This window comes from Chrysoperla carnea, chromosome 1 (assembly GCF_905475395.1).
Source record: "Chrysoperla carnea chromosome 1, inChrCarn1.1, whole genome shotgun sequence".
Lineage (NCBI taxonomy): Eukaryota > Metazoa > Arthropoda > Insecta > Neuroptera > Chrysopidae > Chrysoperla > Chrysoperla carnea.
The window spans coordinates 32,651,011-32,674,301 of NC_058337.1; the positions used below are offsets into that span (position 1 = coordinate 32,651,011).

At 29.0% G+C, this 23,291-nt stretch overlaps 1 protein-coding gene across 1 annotated transcript in view; it reads right to left on the minus strand.

Moving 5' to 3' along the window:
• Positions 1-10,005: 10,005 nt before the first annotated feature.
• LOC123299712 (chondroitin sulfate N-acetylgalactosaminyltransferase 2) overlaps positions 10,006-23,291 on the minus strand; it is a 94,515-nt gene continuing 81,229 nt past the window's right edge. The window contains exons 3-8 of the mRNA XM_044882063.1: positions 16,413-16,439; positions 14,539-14,543; positions 13,748-14,257; positions 12,994-13,696; positions 12,344-12,491; positions 10,006-11,014 (exon numbers count right to left, since the gene is read on the minus strand). Coding sequence (XP_044737998.1) covers positions 10,604-11,014; positions 12,344-12,491; positions 12,994-13,696; positions 13,748-14,257; positions 14,539-14,543; positions 16,413-16,439 — 1,804 coding nt within the window. The 3' untranslated portion in view covers positions 10,006-10,603. The remainder of the gene's footprint in view (positions 11,015-12,343; positions 12,492-12,993; positions 13,697-13,747; positions 14,258-14,538; positions 14,544-16,412; positions 16,440-23,291) is intronic.

Consider the following 23,291-nt stretch of genomic DNA (forward strand, 5'->3'; position numbering starts at 1 on the left):
TGGGTAATTTTAAATCTTTTGGAGATATTTGCAAAGATTTTCATCATAAGTTTATTTTCAAAAAGTGAGAGGTTGGTTGAAAAATCTATTTTAAATGACTGTAGTAAATTGCCTGCAGATAAGTTTCATCGCTTGTTTTCATATTGTAATGGTAATATCAATAAACAAATGTAGATACTTACCTTCTTTCTTCTTACCTTCATAGATACTTTTTCCGGAATTGTATTGCTCCAATTAAGTTTATATGAATCTCTACACAGACTTATAAGTATATATGCATCTACATGGACGGTGAGCCCATAATGAAGCGAAAATAATACAAATCGATTTACTTTCCTTGTGGATGATTGATAAAATGAAGTACATTAATACGCAAAGTTGACGTTGCCTGAATGTAAAATTTATGTAAATAAACTTTTTAGATTGTCATTGTATGAACGAATCTTCCTTGGAAAGGTAGAGCGGTTGCAAAGCGTTTCGTTTCCAACAGCAAAAAAATTGTCGAAATATTTAATTTTAAATATTTTGACACTTTCCTTTATCAATTGTCTAAAATACAAGTAAATCGATTCATACAATTTTCGCTTTAATATAGGCTTACGGTCAAACAGTAGTTTTTGGCAGTTTGATCTATTAGTTTTAAATAAAACCAATTACAATGTTTGAGAAAGCTTTCAACTTTGACATCCACACAATTATCATATTGTCTAAAATAGTTTAAATAAACTTTATTTTCGTTGCAGCTCATGAAGTACATATCTTGAGAATTATTCTGACGTAATAACTTTTGAGTGTAGGATGTTTACAAATGCTGATGGCTTACACTACAAGACAAACAAATTATCAACATACTTGGCATATGTATAAATAATACGTATAGTTTAACCGACGACCGACATTAAATAAATATTAAACTATCAGTCTGGCAGTCTGTAACGTGTCAAATTTTTTTATTTTTATAAAAAATTTATTTTGTTTTTTCGTAAAATTGATTTATACAACTTAATAATTTTGCTGGTGCTGTTTTGACTAGAAGAATATACAAATTCAAGTCTGTCATCCTTATTATTGCCACAATTTTTTGCTTTACTACCCTTAACCGAGTTATTAAAACGACAAAGGACCCCGCAATATTAGATTGGAAAATGGCTTCCTGTGAAACTTTTTCTAAGCCACCCTAAAATGTTCTTTGGATCATTCTGATCAAAAGCTCTCACAACCACAAAAATTTTTAACGAGTAGCTTTCGAACTACGGGCAATATAACTATCGTAGCTCTAAAACTACCAATTAAAAAATTTTGTGGGCGTCAGAGCTTTCGACCAATACACCGAAGAACATTGTGGGGATGGTTTAAAAATTTTTATAGAAAACCATTTTTCTAGTCATATAGGTAGGTACTATAAATGTAATAATATATGTGAAGCTTTGATCGTCCGTAGTTCGAAAACTATTCGTAAAAAAATTTTGTGGCCGTGAGAGATGTTGATTGGGACGACCTGAAGAACATTTAAGGATGGCATAGAAAAAGTTTCACAGAAAGCCATTTTCCTATCTAATTCTAATATTGCCGAGTTCAAATTTTTTATATAAGACATAAGAACAAAGTTTTTGTTTCTTATTCATCTATCGAATAAAATAAGTCCGGCATGTTCCTATTTATTGAAAATTTAGCCAGACTTGTTAAGTTTTTTTTTTTTTTGTTTTACTGTATTAATTTTAAAATTTGTTCATGATTTTTCGAAGATTATTTACAACGACATCATAAAAAAAAATTAGATCACCCTTGTACTAAAAGATATGATTTTGTAATGTTTCAAAAATCTGTATCTCAATATTGTGGAAATCAAAAAAAGCTTTCTAAAGTATTAAAGTTTTTTTTAATCAACATATTTATCCGATGTCGACGATGGCAATATTTGGGATAGACCAGCAGAATCGGTAACACAACCAGTTGAATTGGAAGACATAATAATATATAGTCGACCCCTAATTCAAGCCCGATGATTGAACTGATCCGGAATTCTTATACAAAAATAAATATATATTTCAAAAATTATTTTGCAAACTGTTTAATTGCTTGAAAATGACCGTACTTTTTAAAACAATTGTTTCAAATGTAAATATTTACTGATTTTAAAAATAAATAGCATTTTTAGTGAATTTTGCAAAATAATTTTAATTACTTCTTTAATCTCTCAAAAAGAATATACTTTCCGATTTTTATGTTAAACTTACCTGTTTACAAACCTTTTTCTAATCGCTCTTAGAATATGCGTTTATTTGAAATTTCTTCTTTATATACAGGCATGGTTCTAGAATTTTTTTCCGAAGAGGATCACAAGATAAAAAAAATCAAAATAGCCAAATAAGCAAACCGAAAAAAAGTGACATCACCAAGTTTGGTTAGTTTCCGTTTTTTTAGTTTGCAAAAAGTAGATTATGTTCGGTTTTTTTTCAATTTTTAAAAAATTGGTTTAGTTTATTTTTTTAAATGCGGGCTGTTTGGGGGAGGGGAACATGACCCCTGCGAACTCTCTTAAATCGCGCCTGTTTACATACCTGTTTTTACTCCCTCATGAAGTGCGCATATTGCACCAACTACATATTATTTCCAATTAATTTTATATGAAAGTCACGTGTTTACAAATTTTTACCTAATGATTTAATTTACTCTGAAAAACAAATTATTAGATAAAATTCAATAACATAGTAATATTAAATGTTTTTTTAATAATTTATTTTAAATATGTTTTCATATACAATAGTCGTTTTTTCAATAAATTAATTAAAATTTTCAAATATAAATAATGGATGATAATATTCAAAAACAATTTTTTTGTTTTTGTTTAATAATAAAAATTGATGATAATAATTTACTATTAATAAATAAATAACAAATAAAATGTTTGTCTATATGCAAAAACATGCAAAAAAACATTAATCAAAATTATTTTAAAAAATATTACTAAAAACAACGATATTTTATCAATATTTAACCACTTTTTAATTAATTAAAAATATATCAATTAATTAAATAATAAACAAATTTATTTTCTTATTTAGAAATATTTTTAATATTTACATAATTTTTTGTTTTATGTTTTATTATTAAATTAAAAACAAAGATCCATCTACGGTTTTTTTTTTTACTTTTTTTTGTTTTTGTTTATAAAGGATGTTTCAATAAAAATCGGAATTTTAATTAAGAAAAAATCAATTCTATGACCAATAATTTTACGTTTTGGATAATTTTCACCCATTTTAAATTGATAAACAATACCAACAGACTCTTAAATTTTGGTCTTTAAGAATAAGTATGAGATAATTTTACTGACTTGAACTTTATACTGACCTTTTTAATTTACGTTGTAAAATATGTTTAAAAGTATTATATTAAAAATTTTTTTTGTAATTTTAAGTTCATATCAATATTAGCGTGTTATCAGATTTTATAGATAATTTCATTTCGTTAGTTTTTAGTAGACATTAATATAAAAAAATTGTTAATAAAATTATGTTAAAACATTAAATTTATTAACATAATATTGTATTGTCATGATAATTGCACATGTATTCGAAATTTCAAACCGATTCGATACGGTCGTTTAAAGTGACAAAGTAAGTGGAAACTGAGTTGGAAGAATTTCTGTCATTAATCAGATCATGTCTTCCAAGTTTAGATATTATATACAGGGCGTTCTGTTACGGACTGCAGGTCGTTGGCCTACAGAATAAGCTCATAAAGACGAAGGAAAAAGTTACCAATTTTGAATATGAGACCTAGTTTGCGAAGTAATTAACAAAATAAATTAATAAAATATTAATAAAAAGTAAATAACTTTATCGAATCACAGTTCAATAAAATATTGAAGACAGGTAGGAGGTGGTCCTACATTAAAAACACTCAAAAAATGCATAATATTGTTTTTGTGTGTTTAAATAGTTGACTAAGTCATCATCACTTTAGTTTATTGTATGCATATTGATATAAAATAGTAGTGGGAATAGTTGTATCTATGTACTATGTACCACACCCTATACTTATTCTTCTCTAATTATTATTGTTTCTTAGTTTATGTAATAATACAATACCAGCCTCCAAAATTTTATTGAACTGTGATTCGATAAAGTTATTTACTTTTAATGAATATTATATTAATTTATTTTGTTAATTATCTCGCAAAATAGGCCTCAGATCCAAAAAAGGTAAGTAACTTTTTCCTTCGTCTTTATGACCTTTTTCTGCAGGCCAACGACCTGCTGCAATCAATAACAGAACGCCCTGTATAACAAAAGTCAAGTTTTAGAGTTTTTTTTTTCATTTATCCTGATGTCCCGTGGAGGAAATAGCAACCAGGTGAATATATTGGTTTAAGTTTGGTTTGAAATTCTTGGCATTGGGCCAACTTAGAAACCATATTGTCCCAGTTTATTCTATGACCATTCGCTCTAATATTATAACGGTAAAAAAGAATATAAATTGGTTTATTAATCTTGGTCGAGGCTTGAGCAAGGGTTGGCAAATTCAGGTCCGATCTCAATTCTCTCGTCAAGCTTGGAATCTTTGCATTGCGTTTGCGCACTTATATGTGCCTATTAGAAGTAGTAAAGACAGAAAAATCATTTTATTTTGTTCGTTAAAATTTCGTTTTTTATTTAATTACCCTTTATATTTAAATATATATATATTTAATTTATTTTATTTTTTTCTTATTCAATCTTAAAATCTAAATATCACATTTAAAATATTTTCATTAAATTTATTCTTAAATATACTTTTTTTTTCTTTCTTTTTTTTGTGTATGTGTAAATCGTTAATTAAAAAATCAAATTTGAAATGTTTTCCACTAATAACAAAAGGATAAAAGAACTGATTGAATCTTACAGGAATAAAAATGTTTTATTTTTTAAATGTTGTTATTCTGTAATTTTTATCAATAGTTTACGTTTGCTATTTTCTTGAAATGAAATAAAAAACTTGATTACTATTTAAAAATAAAAAGTTAAGATGCATAAAGTTTACTTCACGTAGGGTTGGGTAGTTATACAAAATAATAGGAATTCATTACGATGTTCCTAATCACAACAAAGTAAAGTTGAACTGGCCAAAATAGCGTATAGGTTTCCAATTTTTAAATAATATGTATGAAATATTCAAATAACTAAGTGTAACAAAAATTCGAAGTTGATCTCATTGAAAAATGCAACTCTAGAAATTATTGTGCGCGTTAAATATACGATTGACTCAAAAATTTCTTCTCTTGTTCAAATTTTCTAAAAAAAAAAAAAAATTCATGAGGACATCTGTAGCGTTCGTTAATTTGTGTATGCCCTTCAGGATTTTTAACTTTCAATGGGTAAATGATTGCAGTATATTAAGCCGTTCCTTTGGAACATGGGACAATTGAGTTTGTACATTCCATGCATAATCAGCATACGTAAAAAGTGGGTCCTTCGAGAAAATGATCTTGTGGTTAGAGTGGGCACTCCTCATTCGGACGGTCGTTAGGTCGAAACCCATCCATGCCAATAAATTTTTTTTTACATTGTACTTTGTTTTTATTAGGATGAATTTTTGTTTACTTCGAGTTGAGGCATAGTTATTGAAATAAATACCACAATACTCGAAATAAAATATTTTATTTCGAGTACCGTGGTATTTATTTCTATGACAATACTTTGTTTTTTTTAATACATATTAGACTTTTATGATAATTTTATAATCATAATGAACATAGTTCCTTCCAGGTGTCACGACTCTTCTCACTCTTTTTGTAATTTTAAGGATTGATTAATTGATTATACATCGTAGTCACAAAGTTCTAAAAATATCTTTTTGTAATTTTAAGGATTGATTATGCATGGTAGTCACAAAGTTCTAAAAATATTAACTCTCAGAACACCAGGTTCGATGCGTGTATCGAAAAATACATTATTCAATGCTAGGATCTAATATACCCCAATCATTCATGAATAAAAAAAATAAAAATAAAAACGGAAACGGAAACGGGGCTCGATACATAATTTTTTTTAGCAGCAACTGCCTGTCTGTAATAATCATACGATTGAGTGTCAAGTATTTGGATACAGGATCCTAAAACCCACCTTCTTTTTTTATTCAATGTGTGAATGTGAAATGGGAAAACTAACGCTGGAAACCAATTTATCAAATTAGAAATAGCAAAATTTTTTTATTGAATAGTACAGTAAGTCAATTTAAATTTTGGCTGATTTGCGACAATCTATTAAAAGTACCTAATAAATTTCTTCACAAATAGTATAATTGACATCTGGTGTATTTTATATACAACGGAATGGTATAAATTCATGTAAGCCCCAGACAATAAAAAAAATCTCGCATACAGTTTGGAAAATGTTTGTTCTTCGATATAATAGCAAGTAAAATAATGTTTTCGCATTTGTTTTTTTTTTCTATTTTCACATTCGTACATGTTTATTTTCTCTTCTTTATATGTGCTGTGCTATAAGTGAAAATAGATAAACACATAGACATTACAGTAAAACTTACGTATAAATATCTCTCTGGGGAACGGAAAAGGATTTTGTTTTTATTTGATAGATGAAATACAGCTAATATTTACAAAATGTAAGTAAATAGTTTTTCGATTCGATTTGAAGACTTTTTTTTTGTATAGTTAAATGCAATAATTCTATAAAATTTTCGCCCATTGACCTGTAACTCCCAAATTTGGTTTGAAATTGGGTTCTTCTAGTTTAGTTTATAGATTAATATTTTTTCTTTCATTAATAAAAAAGTATATAAAAATTAGTGTTTTACCTATGAATCTTGAAAAGTCATATGAGCTAAAAGTTTCTGATTTTAAAACCTATAATCTCAGAATTTTTCAAAACAAATCTTAAAATATGTAATCAAAGACAGATAAAAGAAAAAACACAAACGGCCTTTCATTGTTCTCTTTGAGTTTCAGCTAATTTTTTCGAATTTGAACCTGCAAACTGAATGTGGTCGAAAATATGTGGAAAAATAGCACCCTGTTTCATTCACGCACCCTGTACACGCATCTAACAAAAATTCCTGAAAATAAAAAATGCGTTTTCTATTTTATTTCTTTGTAAAAATTAAATGATCAGAAATTTTTCAAACAGCATGTACAATGTGTAATTGATAAAAATTTTTTGTAAATCGATCTTGCCGCTTCGTTTTTCTCAAGATGAGCTTTGTAAATTTGTAAAACTGCAATGATCATTTTGAGCTTTATATTAGGTATATAATTATCACACGTAATGAAAAATAACTCCAGCTGTTAAAACACTGCAATTAGAACTAAATAAATATGGCCACAGGCTAAAAAACAGAAGAGGAATACTTAATTGGGAATACCTAACAGCAGCGCGTTAGTATACCAGTACCACTTGAAAAAAAAATATTTTTCCTCATTAGAAGGTACTTAGCATTTTGGTTTAAGGTATTTCCAGCATGGTATTTGCAGTTTCTATGTTAAAGCAATGGTACAATTTTTTTTTCGACAGAATTTAACGAAAAATTAAATTTAAGAATTTAATAATGCTTACTATTAATTCCCAAAGTTTCAGAAATTTTGACCGTTTAAAATGGGAAATAATTATGCCAACGTCCCAATCTCGAAAGTGAAAATTAATTTCTAAATTTTTTTTTTTAGAATTTTATTGTATAAACATTTTTTTCTACTTTTTCTTCAATATATAATAATATCATAAAAAATAGTTGGAGAGACCGGACATTTTACATGCTTTAAATGGGACATGAACCTCAAAATCGCGAACTTTGTCTTTAAATATCTCGCGATCTAAACGGTCAAAAATTATGAAATTTTAGGAATTCATAAATAAAGCTATTATAAACCCGAGAAAAAAAATTCGGCCAAATCTGTCGAAAAGTGATTTCATGCTGGTACTACCTTAATAAAAAACGATTGAAGTTTGAATTTTTACTTATTTTTAAGTATTGATTTGACAAATTGTAAACCTTTATTTAAGCCTCTGAATTTCAAAATGGTTTATTAAGTACTTGTTCTTGAATAATCTTTACTCCTATAAGATTAAAAATAAAAATTTATTCCAAATAAAATACGTTAAATAACATCTCTTTTGATATGAACTATATAAAAATGATCCAGTGGCGTAGTTGAATAATTTTTTTTATACTTTAATGTTCTTTACATACACATAATGACACACTGGCAACACATTTTTATATTAAACCCGAATCAACCGCACTTGGTGAATTGTTATTATGTTTCATAATACCGGGTGTCACAAAAATGGTAATCCATTTAAGTACATTATAAAATCTTATTACAGAAAAGATTCAAATTCTAGGATCAGCTTCTTGCGTAACTTTCAACACTTGCGTAAAAAATTCCTACCAGAAGGGGCTATTCAAATACATTATAGTAAAACAAACAATTCAGAGAAGTTAAACCCATAATCGAAATTGTTATTCAAATTTATTGTACAAAATTTTAAGGTGCAAGGCATGTGTATATTTTTTGAAATTATTTACAGCAAGTCAGAGTTTGTGTAGACAAAGCCCCTAAATAACTTAAGAGAAAGGGCGTTATTCAATAAGGGCGCATTTGAAAGAGACGTATTTTTAAATACTTGGCCTAAAAAATTGAGCACTCTTAAAATTTAATAACAATTCGTTTTTGTTAGGGTAATATTTTGTATCAATAAAATGAATATCTATTCTTTGCGTACAGAAATGAAGTCAGCGGCGATAGCAGACATATTTAAAACTTGTTAACCACATAATGTTTGTATCAAGTGTAATAATATTGCCTGCATTTTAAAATAATGAGATTATTTATTTATAAATACAGGCAATATTATTACATGAATGAAATGGTGTAAAAGCTCAAATTGATAATATAATGAAACAATATAGAAGCTATATAATTTACTTCCGCAAGTCGCCTTAAAAACAGTTCTGCACACATTTAAAAGTCTATCACCTTGAAAATTATTAAAAGTGGCGGAAATCAACGTTCTGTCGAGCCACGATAGAATTATTTTTATTTTTATTTTGATTTACTATCTCATAGACTAAACGTACTAACTGAAAAAGTAGTCAATTTACAAAATAATGCTTTACAAGGCAAACTCAGCAGGAAAGGGTCGATAAAAGGGATACAAATTTTTGGTAAAAAATTAAACATCTGAATGTTTGCCGGTGAAGAGGGGTGGTTTAAAGGGGTGGCAAATTTTGTTTTGCGATTTACGGCGTAAATACTGTCCTATCAAAAAAGTTACATTTAGAAGATAAATTTTTATCATTTTTTAAACATAGACTCAAAATTTTCGAGTAAAACGAAAAATACTTTTTTGTTTTTGTTTTTAAGTTGTTATTCCACGAAAAAATTGTAATCGTTATGTAGTTTGGAACAATTGAATCTATTTGAAATCCTGATAGCCTAGTATTTTTTTGATTTTTCTAAGTTCAGTAGTTTCTGAGAAATTGGTAAAAAAGACCTCTTTTTGAAGTCGCTAAAAAAGTTTTTTTTTTAACGACAGGCTATTTTTTCGACAATCATTTCCTTCGCAAAGACATCAATTCATATAAACAAATAAAAATATATAACTATATGCAAAAAGCATTCTTAAAATTGCAAAAAACTGAAAAATTATATAATAATCAAATTTTATATCCATTCCCATTTTTGTAATTCAAATTACATATTTTATGTAATAATGTGTAGAAGTTGTCTCATATACGTAACTTTTTTGAGCGACTTTAAAAAGAGAAAAGAGGTCTTTTTTACCAATTTCTCAGAAACTACTGAACGTAGAAAAAACCAAAAATACCAGGCTATTAGGAATTCAAATAGATTCAATTGAAAAAAATTTCATAACGCTTGAATTTTGTGTTACTCCAAAATTGTGAGGTTATGTTAAAAATTGATTAAAGCGAAAGTTCTAGATTTTTACCGTCTAGAACTATTACATTTAACTTTTTTTTGATAAGACGAGTATTTACGCCGCAAATCCCAAAAAACCGTTTGCCATCCTTTTAAACCCCCACCCCTCTTCACCGGCAAACATTCAGCTGTTAGATTTTTTACCCAACATTTTAAATCCCTTTTTCGATTCTTTCCCGCTGAGTTTACCTTGTAACAAATTTTTTTGGTATAAAAAAGTAGTACGATTACACTATTATTAGTATAACCAAAATGTAGGTATGTTAATCATTTTTATCGGGTGGCTCGTATTTAAAATATGTGGCTTCTCAAAAGAGTCTTTGCTAGCGCTTGTCGAACACTTAGATCTTCAGAAATTTAAATTTTTGTGACTAATTCCTAAAAAAAGTTGCCGGCTTTGTACCTAATCTAAATAAGATTAGCTTGTTAAGACTGTAATGTTATTGAATATAAAAAAGCTTTTGCAATCTATCACAAGTCGATCAATTCAAATGTAAAATCATGCCATCCATGGACTTAAAACGATTCTGATTTCAGGTACACCATTATTGGAACACCTTGTACTTCAAAACAATAATAATTACCCACGATAAGCACATTCTTCTTTGTTCAAAATTCCAATTTATTTAAAACAAGTAACGACGATGACGTTGTATCGATCAATCAAGGTGATACTTTTGATTTTTTTGTACGATTTGTTGCTTGACCACCTGCACTAGGGATACGGGATGCTTGTTGTTGAGTATGAGACAGTGGTGGTCCCATTTGTTGCTGCTGTTGCTGATGGTGTACCGGGGATACTAATGGAGGTGATTTGGGACTACCATTACTATTATTATTATATCTGGATGATGATGGTACACCACCGTTGACACCACCACCGATGACACCACTACTGTGATGTTGATTATTAATGTTGTTATTTACTGCTGCAATATCGTCACGGAATGCTAGAAAACCAAGTTGAGCATGCGATGCTTCGTTTAATGCTCTAGAACGTATACATGCGCGATATTGGTCAGCTGATAATCGTTGCCCTCCACTACCACCGTTGCCTTGTGTTCCGGTACAAACCTATAGAGATTTAAAAAACAAAAAAATAAAATAAAACATTGTAGAAATGTAGTTTTAGTGAATTAAATTTTATATAGAGGTAAAATACGGTCAGTATCCATTACAAAATGGTTTGCAAAAATATTCCACATAATAACAAAATTTTCAACATGATAAAATAAATCTGACTAAATTAAATGTTATTTCCCAATTTTTTATTTATTTAAAATACTTTATTTACCGTGTAACAATAGACCAAGGAATAATACTGCAAAAAATTTCCGATTTCTATTTTTGAGTTACGTCATCGAAGATGAAAACGGGAGGATTATAGGATTACTCTTGCGTCTGACTGTCTGTCCGACAATGACAGCCTTTTTTTCAGAATAAAATTAGGGCGTTCAAGTGGGGAGAGCTCAAATTAAAAGGCTCCTTATATGTTTTTTTACAGTTTGGAAAATTTTGAAGAAAATATGAAAAATTGAATTATTATCTAAAGAAGTTATCTAAAGCATCTCTCAAAGTTAACAGGAAAAACTAAGGGAAAGTTATATTTATATAACTGTTAATTTTTAGGCATGATTTATTAACGCGAAATGGAGTTCTTCTTATTAAGGAGTGTTATTATATTTTTTTAAATAAGTCGAAAATTAAAGGTTCGAAAGTTTTAATGAAAATTATGAAAAGTGACCATTTTGCCCTCTTATCAACGAAACCACATGAATTTAAACTTTGAAATTGTCCTCGAAATTACGGAGGAAAACATATAATATGCGGCTATTCAAATACGAAAACTTAAACGGACATCCTAAAATTACAGAGAAATGGAAAAGCTTTGTTAAAAATTTAGTTTAAATATTAATATAAGAATTTAATTTTTTTTTCAATACAAAAGCTTTCTATCACTGAGGCTTGGACCACTTCGATTATACTACAAGGAAGATTTGAAAACGAGACATCATGCAGCAATTTTCTATCGTAGTATACTACCATACACACTCTTTGTCACGCCAAACAAATATTTACAAAGACTATGAGATAATGGCAGATGGAAATAAAACCCTGATGTTGAAATATTTTCAAACCAATTTGTACTTTTTTTTTTGTTCTTGGATAATATAATAACATAATCATGATGAGTTTCACAATTTTCCACATCCGAACTTTTATTTTCTCTTCTAGGAAAATTAAATTTATTAGATAAAATTATTTTTAGTTAGTAGTAGACTTGTTTTTTCTACATCATTAAGTTTCACACACTGAGATTTTTTTGTGGGTATATAACATGTGCACGAGAAAATTACTTCGATAAACTGGTGAAGTAAAACTGTAGTAATTTTTTTTCCTTACCTTTGGATGCCATATATGAAAAATGCCTGGATCAGTAGCACGAATCACTTTCATGTTACTTCGTACATATTTACGATATAGCATTACATCTTCACCACCCCATCCTACGATGTCCTCGTCGAAACCACGAATTTTCAAAAAATCAGATCTGAAAAAACAATATATATCACATTTTTTGTCGGTATTGATGTATTTTTAATGTTATATTTTAAATCGTTAACCACTGACATACGAATGTGATACGTAGTATAAAACTATATTTCGTTTTCTAATTTAATTTGGAGTAAATATATATATATACCCTCTCCTCCTGGTGCCTCCATCTAGTGGATATTTTTTAATCTTCTGAGGAAAAAGCCTAATTTGGTTTGAAATACCTTGTATAGAAACGCTTAAATGCCATTGTTTGCACTATTTTTAATAAATTAGAAAAGTTGAAAAAACCAACACAGTTATACAATTATATATTGTATTGGTTTTCGAAAATTTGACAAGTTGAAGCTGTCTGCAAATTTTCTACTTCCAATCTTTTAAAGCTTTGGAGAAAAGTTTGTAAGTTTCCATGAATCTTTTACAAAATTATAGAACGCAAAGTGTATTTAGAAAGGATTTCTTTATTGCATATTCAGAAATGTAAAAAAATCAATTACCTATATTGACACGTCATACCATATCCAAAATCTCTCCAAAAGCCAGTATCACGTGATATAACCAATTGATCTGTTTCCGGTGGTACTTCTTTACCCTGCAACGTATACACTACATATGGATTATACAAACTAAACACAACAGGATAATAAACTTTTCTTCCTGGTTCCGTATTCCATCGACATCGATCCAAGAACCGTGCACTAAACACAATATCAACATCACACATAAACAACAACGCATCTTTATTTATATCCTCATTATTCACGCCACCACCAGCCCCACTAAAATCCCAAACACGTTCAGCACCAACACGTAATCCTTTACTACGTGAAAACGTTTCATTTAATGCAAGCAAACGTAAATTACGTTTTGTAGCACCACTATTTTTTAAACTTAATATACGTGACATAATTGCACGCGCTTCCGATAAACCTTCATCTTGAAAATAAACTACTGTTAAATATACATTACGATCATTTTTTAATCCGATTTTCATGAATTTTTCCATAAATGATTGAAATGTTGATAAACGTCCACTTAATGGTAAAATTATATGAATTATTTCTTTTTTATGATGACCACTATTTTTATTACTTTTTATAACTGCACTAGATTTTAAATTAATTTGTTCACTATGGACAAATTGTAAAGGGGCAAATGGACGTATTAAAACAATTTTTGTGTATCCATTGTTATTATTCACTAAATTTTGCTTATTGTCACTATTTGATTTTGATTTAAATTTTTTATCACTAAATTTATTATTATTATTATTATTATTATTATTGTTATTGGTTTTAGTCCTAAAATATAATTCGTATTGTGTGCCCGTTATTGGTTCATTACGATAAATTCCTTCTAAAAAATCATCCAACGTATATTTTTGTTGTAATATTGTAGAATTGTTATTATCAATTTGTTGTGTTAAATTTTTATTTAATATATCTAAACTTTTTAAAATTGTTTGTAATAAATCTTTTCGTTTATAACCAATTGGTTTCTCAACAACACGTTTTCCTAAACCCAATTCAATAGGATAAACACGTGTATATGTAAAATGATTAAATGGTATCAGTTCGTATTCATTATTTAATGACATACCATGTAATAGTTCAGCCGATTGGATTTGTTTCTTTAAGTATGCATTACATTCGTTATTGTTATTTGAATTCAATAATGTTGAATTTAATATAAAATTATTTGTTATTGTTGAATTATTATTATTATTGTTGTTGTTATTTATTGGTATACTATTTATATTATCTGGTGATTGTTGTTGTTGATTATATGTTGATGATAAATCTCGATTATTGTGATTCGTTGTGCGTTGATTTCCTGTTGAAGAAAGAAAAAATAATTAGTTAATAACATTTAAACAAATAGAAAAAAAAACGAAAAGATTGCTCAGCAGTAATCGAATCTTTATCTTCAAGATATCCGGCCTAGAATGTGACCGCTTCGTTACTTTTATACGTAAGTGACTCAATTATTTGTGTTACGTCTTCGTGTATAATACTACCGATATGTTTATGTATACATTATACACAAACTGGTTCACATGTTCATACAAACGTCAAATTTTCATTATGAAACAAAAGAATTTTTGGTTTCATAATAAAAATATAAAACTTTGATATTTTTGTGTAGAATTAATGGATTAAGAGCCAGGCCAAAAGCATCTTTTTGAATTTACTAAAGCTTATCAGATATTTGCTATCGAAACGCTTATTATATTAGGTGGAAATTGTTATACAGATTGTTTCTTGCAAATAACATTTATATCAATCAGTCAGTTAGATGTGAGAACAGAGCTGGTCAGTTAGAACTGAACCTTTTTTTATCTATTGTACATACATTAGAGCTGACTGACCAACTCTGTCCTAATATTTAACTGACTGACTGACATAACTGTCATTTCTATGCAATATTCAACCTGTATAACAGCTTTAATAAATTAATTTAAATACCACGACCATCATAACTGCATCTTATTTATTTATTGTACACACATTAGGACTGACTGACCAGCTCTGTTCAACATTTAACTCACTGGCTGTCATAACTGTTATTTATTTGCAATATAAAATATGTATAACAATTTTAAGCTTTAATAAATTGATTTAAATACCACGGCAAACATAACCGTTTCGATAGCTTATGTCTGACCCCAGATCATTCGCTTGACTGACCGCAGTATGTGTTTACACAACCACTAAAACCAATCCTCAAATGATCAGCTATAATAAATTCAAAAAAATTAAATTTTTTTTGACCTAGCTCACTCATCACAAAAATTTTAGGTAATGTTTTTCGAAATGAACACATTATTGTTTCTCTACAGGAAAATGAATGGTATGACACCAGGCAATCTATTCCAACCCCCTGATTTTTACAATTTCATTGCTTATATTTGTAAAACCGTTCGCTGCCTTTGCAGGTAAGAAAGCAAATTTTTTATTGCTAATTATGTCACTAACATTAACATTTTTTCATATATTTATTGAATTTTTATTATTCATTTCATTAACATTTTTTCGTTTATTTATTTTTTTTGCGTTATAACAATTGCGTTATCTATGAAACAAAGTGAGAAGCATTTTCGTAAAACATTTCAATACTTTCTATTAAATTTGAATGTTTTCGATTATTTTGTACAGAAGTTTGCAAGATTAATCTGTTGTTTGAATTAAATATATCTTAAATCCCTGAAATTTAAATAACATTCGATTCTTTTGAGTTACATCAGAACGTATATAGCAAGAGAATCTACTATAAATAATAATTAATTAGAAATTTCTAGTAATTCAGTTTACCGAGCGATTTATTAAAAAGTTTCCACTTTTATATTTTGAAAAGGAAATAGTAAATCCGAAAATGTGAAAATACGTATTGGCTAAATTTTTGAGGGGAAGAAATCAAGTTTTTCATATAGGGGCGTGTTCATGAACAGAGCTTTTTTTAAATGGAACTATATTTTTTTTACCAGAATGATCTTTGCTGCAAAAACAACAACTTTTGTTTGAAAAATTTTATCTTAGACCTTAAGTCAACTCAATACAGGAGACTGTATGCTACTCTCGTCTCAACTCCTACCGCGGAAACACTTAGAAATTCTACGGTTTTTGAAATTTGTGTTTTAACTTTTTTGAAAACTTTCCCTTCGTTAACAATTCCTTCCTAAGCAGTTATCATTAGTTCGCTTTTGCCTCAACGTATCCACTTTCGTATTCCATACATGTAATTTTTCTTTTACAAAATTGTTTAAATACACTCCTATATATCTCGGGAGTTATTTCTTGAACCGTTTCCCATATTATCTGTTCCAAACGGTCTACATTTCTAAACGATCATTAACATTCCTATCGAATTTTCTCAATTTGTGGCACCCTGTTTATAATTCCTTATTGCATTTATTGACGGTAACATATATACAACTACTCCACAACTAGGCAGATACTATTCAACAATATTAATTACAAACATAGGATTATACTCTAGTTAATATTCTAATAATAATTGATGTATTTCGACGAGTACTGTGCATATTATTGCAATGTACAGAATGAATCAAGTTTACACTTGAACTGTCTGCAGATAGAACGGAAAACGGAAAATTGATAAATTATTATTGAAAAGTTCAAAAAAAGGTTTTTTTTTTTTTAATTGAAAGGTTTGTTTGTTCCATTTTCAGGGACTTCTTTATCAAGCCACCAAATTTGCGTGATACCTCAAAATAATAAAACTTAGTAGACTACTGACGTCTATTACTGCCCATTTTAAATAAGTATAAGCCCATTCTTCAATTATTAAGAGTAAAATGGTCCAACTTCAGTTGTTGAAAAATAAAATGGGTGATTCCAGGAGCAATATCTTGGAAACTATTTTTTTACAGTAATAAAACCAACCGAATCTCTTTGGTATTTTATGTACTCATAAGGCATCGCGCTTACCAGCTTATATAATAAGATATAATGAAAAGCAGCATATCTAATCATTTTTGATGGTAGAAAATCGAATAAAAAATTGAAATATAACGTCAAGTGCAACTTTCCATCTTTTTTCAGCAATAGTGAGGCTTTTAAGTCCTTGAAAGAAAATTTTTTGTTTTCATTTCCCATTATCCAATGATACAAAAACTTCACGAGGCAGCAACTTTTACATGTAATTGTAAATATTTTCAAATATCTATAACCAAATTTTCAGCGAATTGCTAAAATTTTTGGGTTTAGGGTTAATTCTATTGCTTGTACTAAAAGAGGTAGAGTACTAGCTCTGGAAGCCCCCCAAACATACTTATTATCTAAAATAAACATACTGTATTGTGTAACGTGTATGTATACGGTATTTATAAAACTTAATACCTGTTTTAATTGAAATAGCATTGAATTCCAATATACTTAAAACAATAGTGTTAGTAATACTTTATGTAGAATTAACAACAGAATAATATACAAAATAGGGATGGCAACTATATATCAATCGTACCTGGATCACCGAGCTTTGCTCGTTATTTATTTTGAATGAAACCTAGCTAGATTGATTTTTCGCCCCCGAAATCCCCTGCATACTAATCTTTAATGTTTCGGTGCCGGTAAAGCAGTTATTTGCTCCCAATTTAAAAAATAATAGTATTACTACTCGCCAATAGATGGCAGTAAGAGTTACATTTTTCAGATTTTTTCTGAAAACAGGAATAAAACGACATTTTTAAAAAATTGAACCAAGCTAGATAGATTTCTAGCCCCAAAATACTCCTGCATGCTAATTTTCATGAAAATCGTTGGAGCCGTTTCCGAGATTGCAAATATATTTTAAATAGTGATATTAAAAAAAAAATTTGAAATTTAATATGGATATCTGATGTTCCGATATATCGATACAATATCTATATTATTAATAAAATAGCGGTTTTGAATAATACTAAAGAAATAAATATTTATTCCCACGGCTACTCGCGTAGAGATAAAAACACGCAATAAAAGAGCTGTTCGCTGAACTCTAGGACATTATGATTGACCCATAGATTTTTCCCATTAGGTAATCATGATTTTTAACCGACTTCAAACAAAAAAGGAGGAGGTTATCAATTCGACTGTATTTTTTTTTTATGTTTGTTATCTAAGAACATTCGACTGGGTGAACCGATTTTGATGATTCCATTTTGGTCGAGTTCTGACAACGGCATACATGAGAAAACCATAAAAGTCTTAAATTTGCATTAAGTATGCACGACAAGAGGGCGAATAACTCAATATCACGCCAACCGATTTCGATGATTCTTTTTTTAGTCACCAATTAGTAAGTGTACTTCAGATTCACTAAAAATCACAAAATAAAAAAAACTTTTAACAAAAAGAAAACCGACTTCAAAAGAAAAACTTTCCCAAAACAAATTAATATACACTAAAAAGTAAAAAAATAACGAAAATATAATGTAGTTAAAATTATTGTTATTTTTGGAGTCGGTGTCAGCCAAGGAAACAACTCTGACAGAACAGTTTGCTACGCTAGCATGGCTGACATCGACTTCAAAAATAACAATAATTTTAACTACAATATATTATCGTTATTTTTTTACTTTTTATTGCATATGAATTTGTTTTGGGAAGGTTTTTCTTTTGAAGTCGGTTTTCTTTTTGTTAAAAGTTTTTTTTTATATATTTCACTTGTTAATCGCGTTTCTGTTTTCGATGCTTGAAACCGAAAGGTTACAGGTTCGAAACAATGGTATTTTGTACTTAATGAGAACTTCGATGAAAAAACGGATAAGAGGGCCCTAACTATATTTTGAAAAATATTTTGACAACCCTCCAAATCTGCTATTGCAGAAACATAAAATAAATAACTATGTTTACATACGAGGCGATTATTATGATGCAGGTATAATGAAATTATATTAATATTTTGGTATGTTTGTGCATACCCAAATATAACATACTTCTCATAAATACCAATAACTAATATATAATTTCTGAATTAGATATACTTTCAAGAAAACTATTTTATGTGTTCAGCAAACAGTTTATTCACAAATAAAATTAACAATTAAAAAAAAAAAATAAAAAACCCGACTGCTTTAAATGAAATTTGAAAAGAAAGAAACAAGCCCAGTAGTTTATATAGCGACTTTAATTGTCGGGGCCAATTAAACAGTAAACTTTAATATATATATATATATATATATATATATATATATATATAATATAGGTACTCCCTTTTCTTGAAACATCAGGGAAACATTTAACTATTTATTAATTTGTACAAAAATTCGGTCATTCCCAATAAACCAAATATTTTCTAAAATTTATCAGGTTGATAATTTAATAATTATGTGGATAGGGTCTGATCGGTAGAACATGAAGTATGGCGGGGTACCAAAACTGCAGAAAGGCAAACCTGCTTAAATTTAGGATTATTTGGACAGAGATCACCAGTGCCAGTTTATGAATTGTTAGAAAAAGAGGTTTATTCATTAAATTGTAGTTGAATGAAAGTTGAAATATTTTCTATTAGTTGGCTGAAGCTACAAAAGGAAGCGCCTCCAGACACGTTATTGCGACCAACCTAACACTACATAATCGAGACAGCGATAGTGGTTTAAAATTTCGAGACTTTATTTCCTTTTATATTCTACACCCACATCACCAAAAAATAATTTATAAGCGTTAAAAAAAGGATAGAAAAAAGCTAAAGATGGCCTTTGTTATAGACCCTGACGTCTGAGAAACGTTTTCTAAAATCTCATTATTTTTAATATTACTACATATAAATTGCATTTACCTTTTGTGTAAATAAATCTAGGCTATAATTGAAGATCACCATACATTCATACAGTTCAAAAAAATCAAAGAAAAAAATTCTTATTTATAATGATATACTTGACAGATTTTTGTTAAGTTTACGTTTTTTATCTTTTTCTTCCTCTTGAAGATTTATGTCAATCTTCGTACGACGCGACAGAGTTTTTTCTATTTATATAAAGCAAAAATGGAAAGGTTGGTATGTACTTGTAAAAAAGTTTTTCTTTATCGTTAATCTTTTATGTTGCCGCCTAATGCCAAGTTGTAGGGTAACATGTAGTACCTAGTATCCAAATTTACATTTACGTGTATTAAAAGTCTTTTTTTTAAATATCAAAAGCAAACTTGATTAACACTGCATTTTTTCGTTAATTTAAGTAGAACCATATATCGATAAAAATGTATGAGTAATAGCAAATGATTTACGCTCCATAGTATGCTATCATAATGGTCCATGGGACACACTTTAATGTATCTAAAATCAGCCCTAGCGATTGAACCTGATGGCGCTCTCTTGAATATACAATATTTACAGTTCATTCTAAGGAACACTATCATTATATGATTAAAAAAAACCTTCCAAGTTTCCCTTACAGGCAATTCTCTTCACTAAGCACCTACACAGAAAGAAAATATGGCGTTTATTACAATGCTAGTATGGTAAAGGGACAGATACTATGGTATCACCAACCATTGGGTCTGTCTCCCATACTGCATTGACTGGGCCGCTATAACTAAATGGTGCCTCAATGGTCAAATCAGTATGGCGTTCACAACGATACTGACATAATGATATTCACAAAAAATTTCTTACCGTGTTGTAACAACTTCAATTTGTATATTTATTGGTTCGGGGAGCCTTTTACTATGCAAACCTAAACAGGGGATAACATGGTTATATGGTAGCCTAATAGAAGAAATTGTAAAATTTAGTTCGTATCTATCATCATATATCTGTGGTTCAACATGTTGCTTGACCCGAGATACAACACAGTGCGTCAATTCATACTGTACCTTCTCAACATTTTAAGTTATGTATAAAACTGAAATATTAATATAATTTATTTATTTTTAAACAGTACAAAAGGATTTTGTTTCAAATCTTGATTAATGTAATTAAATGAATAGAAATATAAAAGTTTTAAAAATCAAAAAACTCAAAAATGTTATTTATTACTTTATTTAAAAATATATGCACAGGGTTAATCATTCTCTACATTACTTGCCGCCTACTAACTAAACTCTGCCTTTAATATTTACTCTCTCATAGCCAGTAATATCTGCCGAGAAACAAAGACAAATTTTACGTTTGGTACAATATCTTACCCTACATTTTTTTTTTCGTATATTTGTAGGTATGTTTATTATTTTGAAAAAGTTACACCTTCAACCCAAAATTAATAATTCTTAGATGTAATTTTATGATAACAATAGAATATAATTGTTTTTTTTTCTTGTTGAAAAGAAAATTATATTATTGTTGTCATATTGTCGGAAAAATATATGAACAAAATAAATACAGGGAGTTCTAAAATTAAGTTAGTTAATTCTGCGTAAATGATTTGCGAAAATTTACATTACATTGACACTGAAGGGGGTGTAAGATATGCTTTACCTGTCTGTGACATTTTGAACCTGTCTGCGACACCTTTGTCACCACGCGCGAGTAAACAATTTGTCTTAAACACATGTCCATTTTCATTCAAATGTAAATATGCAAAAAAATTAGATTAGGTCGCCCGAATAAAGAATGTAGTCCTTGTGGTTAACGGAGTTATAATACTTAAATTTGTTAAAATGCTAGCCCTAATGAAGCATTCAAAATAAAAGTATTTACTCTACATATTTTAATCATGCTCCAACAATTTATATTGGTCTGGTGAAAATAGAGTCCCATTTTGAATTAAGGTATTAGTTTTTTCGCAACAAGCGGGGTAAGAGCTTTCTGGAGTAGTAAACATGAAACCTTACTATTATAATAAGGCTCAAACATGTTAGAAGTATCAGTTGATACATACTTATTCCAAAAACAAAACAATTATTGACATACCAGTTTTGTTTTGAAAAAAAAAAAAAAAAACTTATAGAACCTAATAAGGCCCAGATTCGAACATTATTTGCTTAAGTTGTGTAAAATGCTGTTTCTCTCTTTTACAGTAAACACTAACTTTCAAAACACTGCTATCACTGTAACTGGCACACACTGTACGCTAAAAAACGACATAGTAAATTTGAATTCGTTTTTGAGTGATTGAATAGTAAATTTTTTAACCTTTCCAATCCTTCCTCCAATTTAGCATCCATCAGTTACTTGCACAGCTAACGAGACTTGATTAAATGTGAAACTGTTTATTTGTTTGATAGCTAGAGATAAACAGACACAACAAACAGCCGTTTTACAAACAAACCATTTATTAATGAAAACTAAGCGCAATACAAAAACAATTAGACAGCAGGAAATTTTTGTGTCGTCCACATTTCTTCTTTTTTGAATACTTTAGCGCTACAGAAGTTAATTTTGAAACTTGTCTCAATAGTTATCTCTCAACGCTACAATGCGATAAAAAAATGACAGTTCAACCAATGTTTAATACACAGCTAGTTAATTTCTAAATCAGAAAGCTTCAAGACTAATTTATTCAGCTAAATACAAATCATAGCATAGGGTAATCAAGTTGGGTTTAAATATTTTCAGTTTGAAATAAAAGCGAAATTATTTTCATGTATTATGAACGTACCTCTGCTTTTTCAAACATCTATTTAAGAATACTTTGGTTTTGAAGATGAATGAATATAAGGATATTTTAAATGCCGAAATCCATCGAGCCGTTCGGATGATACTTACGAGCTCATAAAGAAATTTACAAACTAAATAAATGCATAAATACTTACATACATACATACAAGTGCGAAAAACATAGCCAATCCTTGACAGTCGGGTAAAAAGTACAATATAATGTATCTAATCGCCATTGAGATTTAAAACAATAAAAGTGGGGCGAAAGAAAGATACAAGTTCAGTAGTTTACATAGCGGCTTTAAAAGTCGGGGCCCACCATTGAGGAGATCTAAGTCGGTCTAGATTTTAATGGGCTCCGACTTTTATAGTTGCTTTGTTAACTACTATGGACTTGTTTTTTTCTTTTTAGATTTTATTGAACGCAGTCGGGTTTTTATTTTTTTATTATTAGTTTCAAAACATAGTAAGCATATTAAAAGCATATAGCATATAGCACTTTATGTTCAAATTTGCAAGTCTCTAGCTTATCGGAAAGCTAGTTTAATATTAATTAAAAAATTTGACCCGACCTAAATGAAAAGATATAAATGAAAGCAAGTTCATAAAAACGTGGTAAAAATGAGGTGCCCGACCAGAATAACTTTGAAAATTGAACTTTTGAAGTTTTATTCTTGTACAATTAGAACTTTTACAATTAGAACCTAGGTTCATCATTCGAGCAGAGTTTTGACCATGCCTCTAATAGATTCGAGTTAGC